We start from the raw sequence: 21,226 nt of genomic DNA on the forward strand, positions 1-21,226 counted from the left end.
AGATTAGGGGAAAACCTAAAACCAATCGTATGACAATCGGAAGTGTCGCTTTGACCACGTCGACTTAGGTGATCTCATTTCCGGTGTAAACACTTGGACTGTTTTCAACAGATTATCTTACGTCAGATGTAAATGTAGATTTTTGTATTGTAAATGGGAAGAAGACGAAGTAAACGATGGAATTCGTGTATGATTTGGTTTGCTACGTCGGTTGGAGCTCTGTTTTATACGATCAGTTGCATCAAAGCCGCGGATGATATTGACACCTCGAGATCTGTCGATTCTGGAACCTACTATGATTTTCCCAGGGAACCCGAAATTACTGGTCAAAGATCATCCTCCTGTGTGGCAAAACCTCCGTCTGTTCTAAATAAGTAAGTAATTATAATTGCAAATATTGAAAAAAAATCATCTCATAAATCATTTATTTGCATTCATCTGACCATGCTGACAGACCTACCCACTGCCAGTACAGTGTACTGGTTTTGTCGACTGACATGCTACAATATGTACTTGTAATCAAAAGAACGAACATTGGACATTTAAAAGATTACAGTAAGCACTCTTGAGATACAACAAATTATCTCCCCTTGATTGCTTGTCTTTGTGACTAGTATTTACACTGTTTGTACAAAAGTCTTCTGTTTATTTTTTATTTTTTATTCTCCCAGAGCATTGACCTCTGCATTTATGCAGCAAAAGGCTCAACTGCAAGGCATGTTTTTAAGCCGGTTTAGTTTTTGTATACAGTGGGCAAATGCTGCATGATCCACAACAGAATATACTCTTTTAATATAGACCGTTAACATTTAAGTTGACTGTACATGTATACTGACTGATATAATACAGAAAAATAATTGAGTAGTCCTGTGTACAGTTTTCAAGATTCAAAGTTTTATTTAGAGTTGATATTCAATAAACTACATACATGTAACACAAGCTCTAGTGAGCTTTTCAAGTATTTACTGGAGAAAAAAATAATACTTTGTTGTTATTTCAGCAAAGTGTAAGTTAGAACTTCCAAAACATAAGCAAGAACCTGAATAATCTGAATTTACAAAGGGGTCCAACAAAGGAAAATAATATTTTGTAGAATGATTCACCATGCAATATCTTCTTAATCTGGTGGTTATGACCTGTTAATCTTGTTTACTTGTGGCTTCTGACTTAGGGCAGGCGCATATTGACATATAGATATATTGTTCCCAGATCCAGTACGAAAAATCTTCATTTTTTTATGTAAAGCAAAACAAATTAATTTACTACATCATGTACATGTTTACCTTAGAAAAGAATAAACTGTGAACATTAAGATAAGGCTGCATTTGTGTAAACTAATTTTTCTTCTATTGAAGTTTCAAGAATTAGTCTTCATGCATACAGTGTATTATTAACACAAATAATTACCATGCACAATGTTGAACAATTATAAACTGTATCATGTGTATTAAACGATGTTAAAAATTGAACAAAAAACTGCTACATACACATGATATGCAACTTTTGTGATATCTAGCTGGTTGGAACACATGTTTTCTTTTTAAATTAGGAATATTTTGTCAAATGGCTTTAAAAAAAACTCTTTACAATAAGAAATGGAATTAATTCTGCGGACTTGTTGTACATGTAATATATAATTCAAAGAGAAACTTGACTATAATTATGTAATAAAATAAAAGCAATGAATTCATTGCTATTTTGTAACCTATTAATTCAAACATGTCAAAACCTCAGTTTCTTTCATTTTTTTTTTTTTTTCCACACTTTTTTTATCTTATTTTAAAGCTTAATTTAATCTGCATTTAATACCATTATTCATTGTTTGCCGCCTACATTGTACATGTATTGTATAAACAATAAGTACATGTTCATCCTGATAAAGATATTTATGTATTCAATAATACCAAATATAGAAATAACCATGGCCACCACTTTAAGTGAGAAATTTTTCCTCAAAATTTGAGCTTTGTAAATATTTAAATCAAATCAAATGACTATTCATGAAGTGTAGCTTTTTATAGTCAGACAAAGCCATGAACAATATTTGTCTAAGATTTAATTATTTACAAATTAGTTAAGTACAAATGTCTTCAAGTAAACAAAGTATTTTACGTAGACAAATTCACAATACATGTACTGTATATACCACAGTGGAACCCAATAGTAAAAAAATGTAGGCACTTATGATACTTTACCTAAAATTTATTGAAAAAATGCTTTAGTTCAGACACAAATAAGGCTCAATGTATGAATTTACTGGACAGTATTAATTATTAATGTTCTCCAATACACAACCAAAATCAGAATTAGTATCTCAAAGGTATTTTTTATACTGATCCTGTTGAAATGAGTTTCCGAGGTTAGGGAGGTTGTGTGGCAGCTAACATGTTTAACCCCAACATATTCTGTATGTGCCTGTCCAAAGTCGGGAGCCTGTAAACATGATAAATCAGTTGTTGTTGTGTGTTGGCGTTTAACATTTGTATTTCATTATTGTTTTTAATGTCATTTTTTGGCCTTTTATAGCTGACTATGCAGTTGGGTTTTTCTCATTTTTAAGGCCGTACAATGATCTATAGCTGTCACATTGGCAATACACTGTAATACCAAATCTTCCTATTTGTACATTGTATAAGGTAATATATTAAAATTTGGTAAACATGATGCATTATAGAAGAAGGTCCAATTTCCACTGTATCTGTTTTATTCAGACAATCATTGACATTCTGTATTGAATCAATTCAGTATAAACATGAAATATTAAATATAATAAGGAACAAATGTTACTTTTGAAGATATGCCAGTTTGTTGTGTATATACATTGTAAGAGAACAAATGTTTTCAAATACAATGTATTATGAAGGTTAAAAATGATCATTAATTGTATATATTGTAGATTTCTGATGGTAGTGAGTACTCTAGATGGCAAAGTTTCAGCATTAGATGTACAGGATAGTGGCAAGATACTATGGAGTGTTGATGCTGATACTAGACCCCTGTTGTCATCCAGTATAGGAAACTTAGAGGTAGGTACAAGTCAAAATTCTTCAAAAAACATGTTGGAGTGTGGAATTAAGCTACAGTGTAACCTGCTTAATCTGACAACTGAGTATTTCAACATCCTGGTTTTAGCCGACACATTTTCATGGTCCAAAAATATGCCTGTTCTTGTAGAAAAAATTCCGACACCCTGCTTAATCTGACATTTTTTCTGCTCCCCTATGTGTTGTATATCTTTTGTCTATTAATTCTTGATAAATGATCTAATGCAATGCCTCATTAATATACTTTACCTTTATGTTTCTTTTTCTTCAGATAACAAGAAATGGAATGAAAACACGACTGATACCCTCTCTTGATGGTGGTTTGTACCAGTATGATGGAGAGAGTATCGAGGCTGTTCCCCTGTCTGCAGAAACACTACTTAGCTCGTCATTTAAGATGACAGAAGATATAACTATGATTGGTGGCAAAGATTTATTATCGTATGGTTTAGACCCCCTTTCTGGTCAGGTAATAATTTAATCTTCATGTTTTATTGCGAACCCTATCTTAGTTTTCCATAGATTCACCTGCAAGTTACCTGTCCATTTAAACTTTTGTAAGTCCTATTGTCCCATCTAACAAATACAACAGGTATTGTTCTCTGTGTAGTTTATTCACTGGGACCTTTAAATTTCTTCTAGGAGAAATATATCACTCATTGATTAATTTACCTGACCAAAAAATTATCTTCTTTTTTATTGAAATACTTCTAATAACTCACATAAACTGTATGCAATATTGTATTTATTCAATATTATCATTAATATATTTTCAATCTGTTCAATATAAAATCTGGTTTAATACTAAAAAGTTTATTTCAGACACATTTTTTAGTATTTTCCAATGAATTTACATGTTTTTGTTGTTGTTCATTTATAGACTTATGTTTATGAAGACCTTAATTTAAAAATAATAATATTCAATTTTTTATTTATCAAACACACAAAAATATTGAATATTTGATCAGAAATCAACTTTTAATTTTTGAATCAGTATTACAAATGTAATATTGAACACATTAAAAACGAGTTACTCCAGGTATCTAATAAATACAACACCACATGCAGTTTTGTGAGTCCTTACTTAGTATTGGTATAAGTATTTTTTCTTCATTGACAGTTCAATTTTTTACTCAGGTAGATTAATCAATGAGTGATATATTTCTCCTAGAAGAAATTTAAAGGTCTGAGTGAATAAACTACACAGAGAACAATACCTGTTGTATTTGTTAGATGGGACAATAGAACTGCCAAAAGTTTAAATGGACAGGTAACTTGCAGGTGAATCTATGGAAAACTACGATAGGGTTCGCAATAATAGAGGAGTAAAGATAACACAAGAAATATTTTTTTTAAAAATGCAATTTTTCCGAAAGATTGATTCATGTACCAGTACTGTAGTATGTCATGTAAAGAAATAATTTCTGAATGTCCCCATCCAACTTCCAAGCAAGGACCAAAGCTCATAAACTCGGCAATCAAACATTAAACACAGGACTTCGGGAATGTCCGGAGAGTCGACAACCTTGCTTTGGAAGTTGGTCCCCGTTCTGATGTTTACATGATTTGATTTAGAGGGCATATACTTTCAAAAAAGAGATAAAAAGAGTCAAAAACTGAAATGAAATAGATTTTGCCATTTAATTTACAATCTTAACACGGAAGACGCACAATTTGTTGGCAACACTGACTATTTACCATATTTAAGACTTATTGAATTATTTAAACATGTTAAAGGGAGAAAATTCATAAACATTTTTTAGCTGATAGAAATATATATGAATAAAAAGAAATGAGGTGAACATTGATGAGAAAGCAACCAAACAAATCAAATTTGACCAAAACAAGGGCAAGGTCACCATACAGTGGTAATAAGTGAACAAAAACTAGTATAACAACTAATTTTCTGTGTATGCAACATAAATGATATATAGAATATAATAATTTGCAAAGGAAAACATTGTAAATGTATTTACTTATTTAGAAAATATTTTTAAAGATATTATTAAATTGACTGTCTTGTAACCTGTACAAGTCAATGCATGTTATAAAATTTTGCCATGATAGGTTGATATTCACATGCTGGTAGAAAACATTTTAAACGTTATGTTTATAGTTTGAATAAAATATTTAAAAATAATAGATGATTAACTTGCATTTTATAGTTTAGAAGTATAAACAAATTTTGTGTATTTATAGTATAATATGTTCATTACTATAGCTGAAGTACACATGCAGTGCTCATGGCTGCCATACATTTGGTGATTCCATGGTAACGGAAGAGGAAGATGTCCTTGTTGTTACTAGAAATACACAAACTGTAAGAGCCGTTGATTCTAGAGTAGGAATGGAAAAGTAAGTTAGGTCCAAGCACTTCAGTTACAGAACTTTACCAAAAATGTCACCATCTTCAAGATAATATTTGCCGCTAATGGCCATGGGGAAAAACACGTTCATATATTTTAACATAATTTAATTTTTAAGCAATACCCTATAAAATGACAATAAATATGGTAGATACAATAAAACAGTTGTCTTTGCTATTATGTGCAGCATATTTTTGTCTGTCGTTCGTTCTGATTGCCCATGCAAAATGCACCAATTGTGTACAGCAAATTTTGATATGTGTTACCTAGGATTATATTTTATTTCCTCACTAATTTGCATTATGCATGTATGTTCGAGTTAAGTACTCAGTTAAAAGTAAAACAGTATCCTTGAATTATGCTATTTTTTGTCTAGTTTAGAATGACATGTGATTTTACAATTATTAACAGAGAATGTGTAGTTCATATTTATATTATATATTTATTTTATAAAAAACATGATCTGAATATTTAATAAATAAACAGCAATAGAATAGATGTTTAACATGTCACAACAAAGATGTTAGAATAATTAGAATCATCGTTGTTGTAGATGGAACTTCAGTGTAGGATCTCATGAGCTGGAATTTTTACCAGGGACCAACATTAAACCAGTCAAACCTGTGGATACTGATACTGATTTTGACGATGATGTTAATATTGTTACCTGTCCAGCCAATGGTAAGGTCATACATGTATTTCTTATTACCTTGTAAGTGTAGGTGCATGAATAAAAGCAAAGTTGGGTGAAAAATTAACTTGGACAGAAACATAACAACACAACTCAATTGTATATAAATGTTCCATACCGTATGAGTATTTGGACCGTACGCGCACGGTCTGGACCGTATGCGTACTTTTTCAAAATACTCATACGGTCGGACCGTACGCGTACGGTCTGACTAATATTAAAAAGTTGGTCAAGTTTACTAGATATAAATACATATAACAGATCATCATAACTTATTGATATAAAAAAGTTCAATTGTAATTGAAATAAAAACTTTATATTTTATCTATTTAAAAAATCCATGCTAATTAAATCTGTTAATCTCTTGTATTTAGTATTTCGATCAGTAATACATTAATTGAATTATGACAATTATTCTCACTGAAATTGATGATATCGGAAGTACACATAATGTGGGCGGACACTTGTTTTAGAATATTTAGCAACTTTACAGAAAAATGCATATGCAAAGGAGCATGCATGCATGAACTGCAAACAAGTAAATGTAAAACAATATTACATTACTTGTACGTGGTAGCAAGTGTCACCTTGGCGAGAGTACCAAAATAGGATTTAGATATACAATTAAACAAATATTTAATTTCAATTGTTAGTTTGAACATTTTATCCATCTGATCTGAGACTACTATAACATGTGTTATAGTAGTCTCAGATCTAATTGTAAAAATAACAATTTGTTAAACTAAAAATAAAGATTGGGATAAATATTCGTTTGAATTTAACCCATATGATCCAATAACATGTATGGTCAGCTCGTACTGGACCATACGCGTATACTCATAAGGTCCGACCGTACGTGTATGGTCGGACCGTATGAGTATACGTATACGGTCCGGACCGTACGCGTACGGTCCAAATACTCATATGGTCTGGAACATAAACACTATTAAGAGTTATTCAATTTCACCAAAACATTGTAACATTTGTTTAATTTTTAAGACGATTTCTATCATGATTTTTTCTTTATTCAGAAGAAGAAGAAATTGAAGTAGAACCCCTTCTTAAAATAGTTGTTCCTGAAGGTCTGGTTGTTGGACTGAGTTCTGATAATATTGAAGTTATCAGTTGGAAACATAAGGTATATATAAGAGTCTATAAAAACCAACCTTTATGTTGACACATGATCATTATTTTATTTATAGTCAGCGACTACCACAGATTCAAATACAAAATATTTACCAAAAAATCAAATAGTGATTACCACAGATTTAAAATTATTTGATCAAGACACATTACAGAATCAAATTTTAAACATGTATCATAAAGAGCTTTTGAAAGTAGACTAACTGTAGTTGGCCTTTTAATTGAAATAAAGTACATTTCTTTTCAATGTTGTGCTTCTGAAAGACTTTCAAAATACAATTCAATCATTTTCTATGGAAGCTAAAATATCTTATATTAGTAATTACTACAATTTTTTGCTTTATAATATTTAAGTCAATAGTGATGTTGCCATATCAAGGATGGAACACAAACTTTTGATAGGCATTGGTATTCATATATAATACACATATGTTTCTGGGTACATAAAATTGGCTAAATTTGAATCTAGAATGACGCTCTCATTCTCTTGTGTATTAGGATGATGTAATACCCTGATTCTACCTTAAATTTACCATTTGAAAACAAAAATTCCATATTTATAGGGACCAGATGGTCACTGTAACTGTTGTCCTTCAATTTTCTAAGATCAAAAAAGATTTCCTGAACTTGCACAATATATCTATTTACAGTGTAGTAAACCTTTCATTTATTATTTTTATTTTTCTTAGTTTACTAGCCCTGTAGCGAATGCCTGGCTACTGAGGAATGGTATACTTAAACCCATCAGTGTATTTGACAATCAGCATGTACCTGCAATGTCGTCTTTTGAACCACCACAGAATGCTCCCTCTCCTGAGCCATTGCTATATGTAGGTAAGGATGCCATTGGAATTGCTGTAATATATCAGAAATTCATTGAAAAAAATTTAAATGAGTCCCTGTGTCATGAATATGCACCCATTATATTTGTAATCTCTCTTTGTGCAACAATCCATTCATAAAACATTCTTTTTTTTAATTACCTGAAAACACAACTTGTTTTTCTATAGGAACATTCAAATTAGTACATTCTGTCAACCATCATTAGTGCTAATGCTAAAATTAGAACAAGGAAGTAAACTCCAATAAAGGATAAGTCAGTGGTTGCTGAGTTTAATGGTACTTAATATTACCAAAATATTTTATCGGTGTCTTGTTTTGGAATAGAATAAGGTTTAAGCCAAAAAATATGAAAAAATTATCCTTTGTTAAAAATGCATTAGACAGATGATTAAACAGAAAGGCAGTCTTCATCCCCCAACAGACAAATACAATTTTTCTTTAGCAAATCATATTAATCTTGCATGTTCGATAGAGTTGAGTACTTTCTCTTTAGTGTTGGCTTATTTTCCAATTCAAGTTTCTTTTATCAATATAATTGGATAAATTAAGTAGAAACATCTTATAACCTCTAAAATCATGAAAATAAAAATACTTTTGTTCCCTGTGCACTGTCTATAGTTTAATTATAAAATGCACTTTTCTCTGTAGGTAAACATCAAAACCAATTATATGTACAGCCATCAGTAGCTATGAAGGAGAAGTTGGCTAAGGTTGGTGTCAATACAGATTATCCTAACAGAAATGTACCCAGGGTCACATGGAAACCTTATCTAGCTTCAGGTAAATATCATTATCCTTAAAGAAACATACTTGGAACATATACATGATAAAATACAAAAATAGGATTATACATTATCTATGGTTTTCCTGAGATTAGATGTAGCCAAGAAACTTTCTTCAGCCTATAAGGCTATAGATAACATGTTAATCACTATTTTCAGAAAAAATCCATGATGTTTTGATTATGGAAACTTGCTTTATCCTGACCTCTTAGACAACATCTTTTGACTGAAACTTTTGCTTGGTTAAAGTTTGTGATAAGGTCAAATTAAGAGGAACCACTATTTGCAAGTCAATGATATTTGGTATGCAGTTGTACATGTATTAGCATTCAGATGTCTCATTTTATGGATATAATAGGGCTCCTTTCTCAAGGTTAATTAACTTTGAAAATTGTGTATAGTTTATGTGTTTAAGTTTGTGTTTAGGTTGACAGTTTAAATGGAAACACTTATGATTTGTCAATGGTATTTGGTATGCAGTTTTATAAGAATTTGAGGAAATTTTTGGCCCCTTTCCTTCACTCATGGTTCATTTACTTTGCATGTTTTCATAGTTTACATGATAAATTATTGCCATTTTGATTTCAACATTTGTTATATACTATAAAATTCAATTAAGGCAAGACATATCTCTGTGTCAGCAGTTGATGATGTAAAGAAGGTAACTTGACAAAATTAAAATGGTTTTTTTAACAGCCCCATCTAGAACCCCGCTGATGCAAAACAAAGAAGTAAAAATGTTGGAAGAAGGACGAACTAAAGAGACTGGGATGGTTTTATACAACTATCCATTTGGTAAGTACATTGAATCTTTCAAGAAATAATGGAATATTTCATTTTGTTACTATTCATTTGGTAAAAATAATTTGTCCTTCAATAAATCATGAAATATGAAAGCATAGTAAATTGATTGTCTTTCATTTAATTAATTAATACAGCACACACCTATGTGGTTAAATTATTTTCAAATGTTGTCCAATTTCACACAAGAAGACTAAAAAACTAAGGGTAGAAAAATTCTGTTTTTTAATGAGGTATAGTATTATTTCAAGGTTGGGCGGTAAATACCACCCCCGGTATTTACCAGTGGTATTTACCGGTATTTACCGCCCCGGACAATATTCCCAAAGTGGTCAATACTGGCAAATACTGGTCAATTGAAATTTTCATGGTTGTTTCTAATATTAATTGAAGTAAAATCTTGATAAAAAGTCAAATATAACATGTATAATGTGTCAGCTTATAAAATTAATGAATTTGATATTTTTTATTCATTTATAACACTTATTCTTACTGATTTAAAAATTTAGTTTTTATGAATTATGATATTGCATACTTCATTGTACTTAAGATATATATATACAAATTTATATTTTATTTCAACATGTTTAAATCAATATATATTTATTCAAAATGTATGATTTTACAGGTAATTAAAATTAAAAGTAAATAAAACTACAGTAAATGAAGTTACATGGGGCTTTTAACCTACATGTATCACCTGGCATTGATAGGTGTGAAAATTTAATTACTAAAACAACAGCCTCCAATAAAAGTTGACAGTACATGGGTTGAAAGTAATAAAATTGATATATGAAGACTCCCTTAAAAAATAAATTATTTCCTGTCTATAGCTATTTAACTGTGAGATAAAAACCTTCTTCATGCTGGAAATGGAAATTTGAAGCAGGGACAAAAAGTTTTTATCTTTTACTATAATATTATGTACACATTAATCAATGTAGATCCCTGTTTGAATTTACAATAGAATTAGAAATGAAAGCATTAAAAATTATTTGAACACTTTCTATATATAAATTAATTATTAATTGTAATTATAATTGACCAAGTAGATAGTGGTTTTTATAGTAATGACCACTCAAAATTTCAATCGACCAGTATTTGCCGGTATTTCCCAGTATTTCCCAGTATTTCCTGGTAAATACCGGTAATTACCACTGGCATGGTCAATACTAGTATTGACCGCTTTTTTGCCAACCTTGTATTATTTCCACTCAATAGTTGAATTAAAAATAATAAACCTCTTGAAAATCTTTTAAAATTAAAACATCAATAATTTTGTTATTCTGAATGCAATTATATTAAACTTTGACACAAAAATCAAGATCAAGAAATAGTGTTGGATGAAAAAATGTTTTTTTTTAATTTAATTTGTATTTTGCTATTAAATAAATAAGCTTGGAGTTTAGCAGACAATATTACACTTTTGACAGCAGTAATATCAAGCAAGTCACAGGAATCTAGGGAACAATTTACAAATATTATTTTAATGGTTGATAATAATTCAATGAGTTCTTTGCATTCTATTGTTTATTGTTTCAGATAATGGATATTATTTATACCCAGAATTCTCATTTTCTGTACCAGAAGATCGTCCTGACAACAATGATACAAATGAACCAGATATGTTGGTTAACATTTCACAGTCATTCTGGTCATACTGGTAAGTATATTGCATATGTCAGCAAATTAATCCAAAAACATGTATATATGAGTTTAATAGCTCTCAGACACGACTTCATCATAAGAAAAAAATGTCTGTTCGCTTGTGTTTATTGATGACAAGCAAAGTATGTGAACAAATCCAAATCATTTTGATTAAAAGAAGATGTTGGTTGAATGTCAATGCCAATTAAAAAAAATTATTCAACATTCAAAAGTCTACATATGGTCCTCAATTAGAGTTTCCTTAAAATATGCCAAGAACTAAGTTGCCCCACACATAGGAAAGTTGTATATAAATCTAACTGAAACTATCACATCAAAGATCTGCCATTAATACAAAATTCTTAAAATAAAAGGAAAAGCATGTGGGATAATCAGTTGTTGATTTTTTATGCTGCAAATTAAAACATTTATCACATGTAAGTTACATTTACTTTGCAGGAAGGAAGTTCTTGCGTTCAGTATGTTTTTTGCTGTATTTGTCCATCTGTTTCTGACTAAAGTGGCTGTCAAACAAGGCCTCATTGTAATTAAGGTATGTATAATACACTTTTGAAAAGAATGTACTCTTAACCAGTTTGAGTTTTCTCTTACGTAACTGAAAAATCTGATTATCAACCAAAAATATTAGAAATTGTTACAGGTTAAATTTAAAACCAATAATTGAATACCGTATAAATCGTTAAATAAGCCGCAGGTTTTTTTCTCTGTCTTTGTCCCTGCGTGTTATACTCGGGTGCGTGTTATGTAAGTATTATTTTCTGTTTTCAGGACGACGGTGAAAGAAAAAAATATCTGGATTTGTTTTCTGGAGACAGTCAGATTGTCAAGTGCTTGCAGTGACTTGATAAATTGTTAATGTTGCATATTTTGTTATGAATAAATAAATATATTAACTAAATCGTTTGTTTTTATTTCATTCAATCATTGTTGGTTTACAGGAAGTCGATAACCATGTGTTTAGTGTTCATTTCGTAAACAAAGAAAGATAACTGTGTCCATACAGGATATTAATTGTGTATTTATCATAAATATGTAGTTGTTAGTTGATTTAATGTGTTTTAATATAAAATTTTCTAATGAAATAATAAAGAAAGTGATTGTGTGTCTTGCCAATATTACAAGTTTCTTTAAATGACGATGGTGATGCATGTGCTTAAATCGACACTTTAAAGTGCTTCATAAACAAAGAGAGATAATCGTGTTTGAGAAGAGGTACCAAACAGGATAAAATACTGAAGAGTAACTGTTTGTCGTTTTATTGTGTTTCAAAACGAAATATCTTTACGAAATATTATTGGATGTTTAACTAAAAAAAAAAGAATACTAATTTTTATAATTTAATCTGTTAAAACATTTATTTATTGCCGTTTTCTTTTAATCCCCCTTGTCATTGCTCATAACACTTTCATTTAAAAATAGACAATGACTTGCAAAAAGTAAATTGTTTTGTTTGTTGTATTCATCCAAATTAAAATTGAAAAATGTTTGTTACGTTCAGAACTTCAACTTTTATTTTATAGACAACAATAAAATTCTTAAGATTGATTTAATTAAAAAAAAAATCTTGACTTTTGGGTGAACAGTTTTCACACGTGGGTACAGGTAAGTAGGTCATAATCAAGGTAAACAATGGCAGTTTTATGGCTTGGGTGACCTTTCATGCATACATTTTTAAGATTAATTTAAATCCTTAATGCCAATTCAAACAATAAACAAGCAATCAATACCATACTAATTTTAATCAAAACAACAAGGTTCAATGGACACCCAAGCTGTCAACACATGGCCATTGTTGACAAAAAACATCAAACGAAACTGGCATAATTAAAACAATGAGAAAAGTATAATTATTTTATTACGATTTTTTATTTTAATATGACACAAATAAATATATTCAAAAATACTCTCAACTTTCTCACCAATCTGAAAATAGAAATGAAACAAATTACGGTGTGAGTTACAAAAGGAGAAAATATTCATGACACTATCATGTCAGTAGAATAAATATACGTTTTCTTCAGTGTGCGCCTAATATTCAGGTGCGTTTTATGTAAGGACAAAAACAATCTTCCCCCCAAAAAACGGCCGTGCGGCTTATAAAACGATGCGCTTTAAATTCGAAAATATACGGTAGTATTAACAAAACATACATTCTCACTGTGAAGCATCACCACTGTAGAATCACTGGATATTGGTACCCCAAAAGCAAAGAAACAATGAATACAAAAAGTATCCATACTAATCCCCGTATTATAAACATTGTAAACAACTATTCACCAAACAATATATCTGCTTTATTTACATAAGTTTCTGTGTGAATAATGTTTTCGAAATGCAGTGTTGTTCAAGCTTAAACATGATATAATGATTTAATTGCGGGTATAAATCAAATTTTTTTAAATATAGGATTTCGCTATTTTTTTCTTTAAATAAACTTTATCCTATAATTAATAGAAAAATAAAATAAAAATATGGGGTCACCGTTCATTTAAGGTCACAATCTGCCTTTGAAAGAAGCATGCATTATTGTAAAGGTACTTTTTTTTCTGTTGAACTAATAGGAGAAACAAGGTAATATCGAAATTACAGAATTCACTTAAATTTGACAATGGTTTAGTTTAGTACAGCTTACTTTAAAAAAATACTAAAAAATATAGGTCACTGATGAGTTAAAAAAGATATTTCAATTTTAATGCAAAAAATGGCATTTTTTTCACCAAAGGGAGATAATTTCGAGCTTTTTCAGTGATATAAACATTTTAAAAGACATCTGGGGCCAAAACGAATTGATTTTTTGGTTGATTTTTGTACCATATCATAAAGTATCATCTGATAGTATAATAAATCAAATTTGTAATGAAAAATAAATGTTTGAATCTTTGCTGATTTTTTTGTACCCTCTAGGCTCCTTGACAAGATAACATCGAATGAAAAGTTGATAGATGTAAAAAAAAAAAATAGTGAACTCATCACATGCTTCCTTGACCAGTAACTACATGGTCCGATTCTGATGATTTGAAGACCGAGAAAGCCAATTTAAGATTCAAATCAGCCTAAAACAGTAGCTACATTTCTAGTATTAGCAATCAATATTACAATAAACTTTACACTTGTCTGCAAAACTTAGAATATAATACAAATAAGATGAATTTGACCATATCTGACTTCAAATTTGTTTTTTACATTGTACCTATATCTAGTGGTGATACAACACAGTGTTTTTTTGACAATTACAGTGAAATAATCTCTGTTGCAAAGACCATAGAATGTGGTCTTAAATTAGCTAAGCATGTTTATTATAAATGTATAACAAAATTTGATCACTACATTCTGAATTTAAAACTTCTCAATGTGTTAATTCTATTAATGCATATCATATACATTTCAAACATTTGGTGAAGTTATCAATGCTAGCTGGTTATCATCTAAATGGTTGCATGATAAAAAAAAAGTTGAAACTCAAAACTAAACATATGCAAAAAAGGAAACCAATTGCAATTATAAAGTTAATAGAATGCATACTACTTAATGTTGAAATTTTGTCTGTTATCTATTGTAGAAACCAAATTGTTTGGAAGATGTCAATGGCAACAAAAAAGATATTGTTGAAAAGAAAACAGAAGAATTTGTATCAAGGTATGTAAACTCATGACCTGAATATCAAGAAATTGAAAGGAAAAGAAAAAAGAAGTTAATTAGCATTGTTCAAACAGATTTATGAATGATATACATTAATTATTGACCAGAGGAGACATTTGAAGTGTATTATTTTACAATAACACACCAAACAGTTCATGATCTGTCAGTTTCACCATATACAAGACAAATCCTGGGTAAAGGAGGGTTTGGTATAATGTTGGTCTGAACAGTTCTATTTTTTTTTTTTACAAATATACCTCAGATTTTGAACATATACAAGTCCTGGGTCAAGTAGGGTTTGCTATTGTGTTAGACTCAACAGTTGTTGTTTATTTTTCAGATATGCCTCAGATTTTGACCATATTCAAGTCCTGGGTAAAGGAGGGTTTGATATAATGTTGGTCTAAACAGCTGTAGTTTGTTTTTTCAGATATGCCTCAGATTTTGACCATATTCAAGTCCTGGGTAAAGGAGGGTTTGGTATTGTTTTTGAGTCAAGAAATAAAGTGGACGACTGTGAATATGCTGTTAAAAGAATTACCCTGCATAGGTACTGTACCATTTATCTTCATATAATTTAGTGACATATTTTGTGTAACCTTGTTTATAAAAAGTCTCATTGTTAATAATTCAGAAAATGGGTTCAGTATGCATCTATAATGGGGTATTGTGATAATTATCTTTAAGATTTGAACAAATCCTCTTCATTTATAAATTTTATGTTTCAGTGAAGGATCAAAAGAAAAAGTGATGAGAGAAGTGAAGGCCTTGGCTAAGTTAGAACACAGTGGTATTGTCAGGTATTTCAATGCTTGGCTAGAGTCACCTCCCCCTGGTTGGCAGGAAATCCAAGATAAGCAGTTTGAAGACAGGTACTAAACAATTAACAAATTGTATTTTTGCAATGGTTTTGATAATGCATCATATTTTAATCTATTCAGTGTAAAAAAAAAGGGTTCTGCTGGTATTTTTTTGCAAAAAAAACTTGAACTGCATGACTTAATCTGATTGTTTTTACTGTCTATCAAATATTAAATATTGTTTTGTTTAGATCTAAAGCATCTGACCAAAAGACTACAAATATAATTTTTCAAATTTCTTCAGAAATGTACAATTCTTTCTTTTCATCAAATTAAAAGTTAAAAGTATTAAACTCAAAATTTCAAATTTCTTTTATCATTTTTTTTATTACCAATATCGTTTTACATATTTCAGTGAATGTTTAACATCACCAACTCCATGTAACTCTGTAACACAGATAGGAACTGGTTCCTTGTCCATCAAAATGCCACCATCCCCAGGCTCCTTTGACATGCTGAATCCATTTGGTGGACAAAAGGATTTAGATCTAGCGTTTCAAAAGTCTAAAAAAGCTGGCGGTAGTCAAGAGTTTAGTGTTCACACAGATAGTATCTCGTTTTCAAGAGATGGAAGTGTACGTCAAGAGAGTATGTTGGAAGGTTTTGATGAAACTTTGGAGGAAGATTCTCTTGATGTTCAGTTTAAACTAGAAAGTGACGACAGCGGCAGCTGTTCTAATAACATTCCGTTTTCAAATGCGAAAAATAATAAAACTGATAGAAGTAATTCTTTCAGTGTTGTATTTGAAGACTCAGGTTGTGCAGAGAAGAGTAGTAAAAGTGACAGTGGTGAAATTATATTCAGTAATGACTTCACTGAAAGTAATAACATCTTTTATGAAAATAATGACTTTCATATTGACATATCAAAATCTGGATCAACAATGCCAAAAGTATCAAATTCCAGTAAAAAGCATTCCACAAGGGACCAAAATACCACATCAAGTTACAAAATGAAAGCACCGACCCCAAAGTTGTATTTATTTATACAAATGCAGCTGTGTCGTAGAGAGACATTAAAGGACTGGTTAATATCAAACAATGGTGACAGAGACAATGGTGTGGTGTTAGATATATTTGATCAAATTATTGGTGCTGTAGAATATGTCCATAATCAGGGACTCATGCACAGGGATCTAAAGGTAATGTTAACTTCTGGTTTCACAACTGCTTTTGGTTCATACATCATTTACATTCACATGACAAAAGACACATTATTCATTGGTTGTTCGAATTGAATCAACACTTAGTTAAAAAAAGATGTAACAGATCAAAAATAATTCTGTATTGTTTAGACCCACAATCTGATAGCTTGAGATTTTATAATAGATTTTTAGAAAAAAATGTATTATTTAAGCATGTTTTTCTTTGAAATACAATCTTAACATCTAAGCAGAGTGCAGACCCAATTTACTATAAATTTTTTAATAACAAACATGATAAGAACAGTTGTATAATTTGATATTTACATTCTTTTGTAGTTTTAAAGGCTGCATCAGAATATTTCTCTTAATCTTTTATGTCATTTTATTTTTCAGCCATCCAATATATTTTTCTCTCTTGATGGTGTTATTAAAATTGGTGACTTTGGTTTGGTGACAGCTTTAGAAGATCAAGAATTAGAATTATATCTAGGGGAAGACAATCCATATAAAAGACACACAGCTCAAGTAGGAACTCAGATGTACATGAGTCCAGAACAGGTGGGTTTGTCAGATAGTATATATAAAATTGAGAAAGGAAATGGTGAATATGTCAAAGCGACAACCACCCGACCATAGAGCAAACAACAGCCGAAGGCAACCAATGGGTCTTCAATGTAGCGAGAATTCCCGCACCCGTAGGTGTCCTTCAGCTGGCCCCTAAAATATGCATAATAGTACAGTGATAATGGACGTCATATATGTTAATGGACAGATAATTTAATAATATTCAGGGTATATTAAAAATAAGTATCAATAATATTCAGGGTATATTAAAAATAAGTATCAATAATATTCAGGGTATATTAAAAATAAGTATCAATAATATTCAGAGTATATTAAAAATAAGTATCAATAATATTCAGGGTATATTAAAATTATGTCTTGATAATACTGGTTAAATTTAGTAAAAAAAATCCCTTTAATCGATTACCATTGGAACAGTAAGGGATTGACTGTCATATTTTTAATTTTTCATAATAAGTTAAGAAATGAAAGGGTTTGTTATATGTACATAAATAACAATACAACAAGACTTCAATGAAGAACATGTACATAAACTCAACCATTTAAAGAAATTTATTAGATCCAATAAAGTCTAGTGGGTATAACCATTTGGCTTTTGCTCATTGTTGAATGCAATTGATGATCTTTAGTTTTTAACTTTTATGTCAATTTGTCTCTGGTGGAGAGTTGTCTAGTTGGCAATCATACAAGATCTTATTTTTTTATATGGACAAGGGGGAATTATTTAAAAGCATATTACATTTTAAAATATTTTATTGAAATGATAAGCAAGCTATATGAATTTTCTGATTTGATTAGAACACTGCTGAAAGTGATGAATTGTGCAGAGTCTACAACAGACCCCCATTAGTAAGGTAGCTTGTCTTCATGAATTTAAGAAACTATGAGTTACTTATTTCAATGAGTTGATATTTGTTTTAAATTTCAGATAAATGGAAAGACTTATGGTCACAAGGTTGATATATTTTCACTGGGAATGATTTTGTTTGAGTTATTTTACTGTTTTTCCACACAAATGGAGAGGGTTAAAACTTTATTGGATGTTAAAAGACAAAGATTTCCTGCTTCTTTCAAGATAGAGTATCCACTTGAGGTAGGCTTCTTTCTGAGGTATTGTAACAACACCATAAAATCAGAAGTTACTTAATGTAGTTATTCATGCCATTATTGATCAGTGGACAAGATATGGGAATTTTATAAGAAAACTGAGTTAAAGAAATGCGGACTTAAAATTTAGCCATTTTGAATTTAAATTGTATGTTTTGATTAATGTGATACTAATCCTATGACATTTTTAAGAAGCAATGCAAGAAAAAAAAAGGAATTTACAGTATTCATTTAAACAAAATTCACTGTATACATTACCACATCTAAAAAGGGACTTTACAATGGATACTGGTACTTAAGCTAGGCATTGAGGGGCTGTACTGTAAATACTTTAGCACATCATTGAGGGAACTATAAAATAAATACTTTAGCACATCCAAAATGGGGACTGACTACACAATAAATCCTTTATTACATCATGGAGGGCTATACAATGAATACTTTAGCACTTCCTTGAGGGGCTATACAAAATATACTTTTAAAAGCACTTCAAAGGGGACTATAATAAAAAAAAATTATCACATCCTAGAAAGGACTATACGATAAATATTTTAGCACATCTGCAACATCTTTGAGGGAATATACAATTATTACTTCAGCATATATCATAAAGGGATGATACAATAATAACTTTAGCACATCATAGAAGGTGGTTATTCAATAACTACTTAAGCATATCAATGAGGGGCTATAGAAAAATCAAGTTCAAAAGGACCATGAGGTCAGTTTTGTGTGGATGACAGAGGGGAGTAGAAGCTAAAAAGTCTTTTTATATTTCCTGTCAGATATATTTTGTTTTTGAATGATAGTCTTGAAAAGATCAGATGCAAAACAGATAATTAATCGAAAATAAAAAAAAAATCACATACTTTCACAACATCATCACAACACAAGATATTTTTTTTAACAGGCAATGTACATATCATGGCTGCTGTCACCTAACCCAGTTGAAAGACCTTCCGCTACAGAGATTCTTAACAGTGACCTGCTGAAGGATTTCTCATCTCGTCACACAACGTCACGTAATCGTCTCCGTACGACATCTTCAAGTAGCTCAGGATCAATTAACGAGCCAGTAACTCAATCATAGAAAGGAGTAGTAGTGACAGGTGCCTTAGTCCCATAGGTACTTAAATGATTTAATGGGAGATAACTCTTCATATTAGAGAACTGTTTTTGTCTACTGCTTATAATAACATGCTCAGAATTAGTTGATGGATTAGAGAGGAACCTTGCATTTAATGTTTGAGTATATATATGAGTAAAAGTATCGGAATCACAAAGAAATTTAGCTCATACAACAACTTATTGGAGAAAGTGTCAAGTATTTTTATAGGAAACTATAAATAATTTTCCATTAAAAATATTGGTTTTTTTTGGTGCTACTATTTCATTTATCCATTGTACTAATATCATCAGACTGTTCAAATGCTTTATGCCATTTGGTTTATCTTCTTGGTATAAACATATTAGCTCTTAAGAAGTTAAAGAAAAATTCTGAGCTTTATTTTTTAGGAAAAACAAGATTCAATATGTTAGATAGAAACTGTTGAAAGATTAAGCATAATATCTTATAACTCATGAAGTTTAAAAAAACAACTGTCTTGCGATTGGTGTTTATTTTGTAAATTCTGTAAATAAGAAGATACTAAGAAATGACCGTAATGTAAGTACAATAAAGATGCTCAACTTAATTATGTGTACCATCTTTGTGAAATTTCGGGGAGGAGTTGATTACACAAATTAGGTATCCATTTTTTCCCATTCTCCTATAAAGGTAGATTTTAGGGTCGAATGAATGTTGTTATTGTTTTTTTCCTAGTAAAAAAATAATCCTAAAACTGTAAAATAAAAATAAACCACATCTTTTTTTTTTATTCATACTTGATGCAAAAAGCCATTGACAAGGAGGCATAATGACTTACAAAATATTTTTATATGGTGGTCAAAGAGTAGAAAATTGTACTAAAACAGCCATATATACCCCTACTGGTGCTAGGTGTAGTCTTGACCATGTAACTGTACTAATAGTAATATATTTGTTTATTTAGGCCATAATGACAAAATTCGTTATTGCTGTATACAAGTATTGTAGATGATATAATTTGGATGATAAAGTTTAGTACATTGTCAATCATTTTGGATTCTTATTTTCTAGTTATCCCTTTCTGGTAAATGAATATTGTGTATGTGCAAGTGATATCATGTATATACAAGTGATATATTGTATGCACAAGTAATAAAGTGTATGAACAAGTGATGTTGTGTAAGTTTAATTGTGTATGTGTAAGTCATATTGTGTATTGTGTAAATGCTTTTTGTAGATGGTGATGGAAGTAGGGAAGCCAAAGTGACCAATTATTTTACTGTTATTTCTATATGTCCTGTTTTTACAATGTATTTGTAAACATGTATATTTTTGTTAAGTTTTTCACTTGTTTAATTTTTAAATGGTTGACACAATTAATTGACATTATAAATGGGTTTACTAATGAGATATAATAAAAGAAATCAATAATAAATGTGTTTGAATTGTTGTTACTGCCTATAAT

The 21,226-nt window shown here is 30.3% G+C and overlaps 1 protein-coding gene across 2 annotated transcripts; it reads left to right on the plus strand.

Moving 5' to 3' along the window:
• The first annotated feature begins 17 nt into the window (after positions 1 to 17).
• LOC139520927 (eukaryotic translation initiation factor 2-alpha kinase 3-like) lies at positions 18 to 21,196 on the plus strand. Of its 2 annotated transcripts, none has more exons than XR_011663979.1 (18): positions 18 to 374; positions 2,897 to 3,026; positions 3,316 to 3,513; positions 5,266 to 5,399; positions 5,964 to 6,091; positions 7,133 to 7,239; positions 7,934 to 8,078; positions 8,736 to 8,867; positions 9,566 to 9,664; positions 11,213 to 11,333; positions 11,777 to 11,870; positions 14,898 to 14,974; positions 15,408 to 15,527; positions 15,706 to 15,849; positions 16,193 to 16,979; positions 17,376 to 17,556; positions 17,723 to 18,660; positions 19,585 to 21,196. XR_011663979.1 is itself a non-coding variant. In XM_071314013.1 (18 exons), the coding sequence occupies exons 1-18, from the start codon at positions 154 to 156 to the stop codon at positions 19,762 to 19,764; spliced, it is 3,147 nt and encodes a 1,048-aa protein (XP_071170114.1). In that variant the 5' UTR covers positions 18 to 153; the 3' UTR covers positions 19,765 to 21,196. The 2 variants fall into 2 exon arrangements, 1 of the variants encoding a protein (XP_071170114.1); XM_071314013.1 differs by having other exon boundaries at positions 17,376 to 17,540; positions 18,496 to 18,660.
• Positions 21,197 to 21,226: the final 30 nt, after the last annotated feature.

The sequence above is a fragment of the Mytilus edulis genome, chromosome 4, assembly GCF_963676685.1.
Source record: "Mytilus edulis chromosome 4, xbMytEdul2.2, whole genome shotgun sequence".
Classification (NCBI taxonomy): Eukaryota; Metazoa; Mollusca; class Bivalvia; order Mytilida; family Mytilidae; genus Mytilus; species Mytilus edulis.

Excerpts from the sequence above, each read along its gene's own strand:
- LOC139520927 (XM_071314013.1), top strand. The coding sequence starts at position 154 with ATGGGAAGAAGACGAAGTAAACGATGGAATTCGTGTATGATTTGGTTT. Across the intron at positions 375-2,896 it reads CCTCCGTCTGTTCTAAATAA|ATTTCTGATGGTAGTGAGTA; the intron begins GTAAGTAATTAT and ends TATATATTGTAG. Across the intron at positions 3,027-3,315 it reads CCAGTATAGGAAACTTAGAG|ATAACAAGAAATGGAATGAA; the intron begins GTAGGTACAAGT and ends CTTTTTCTTCAG.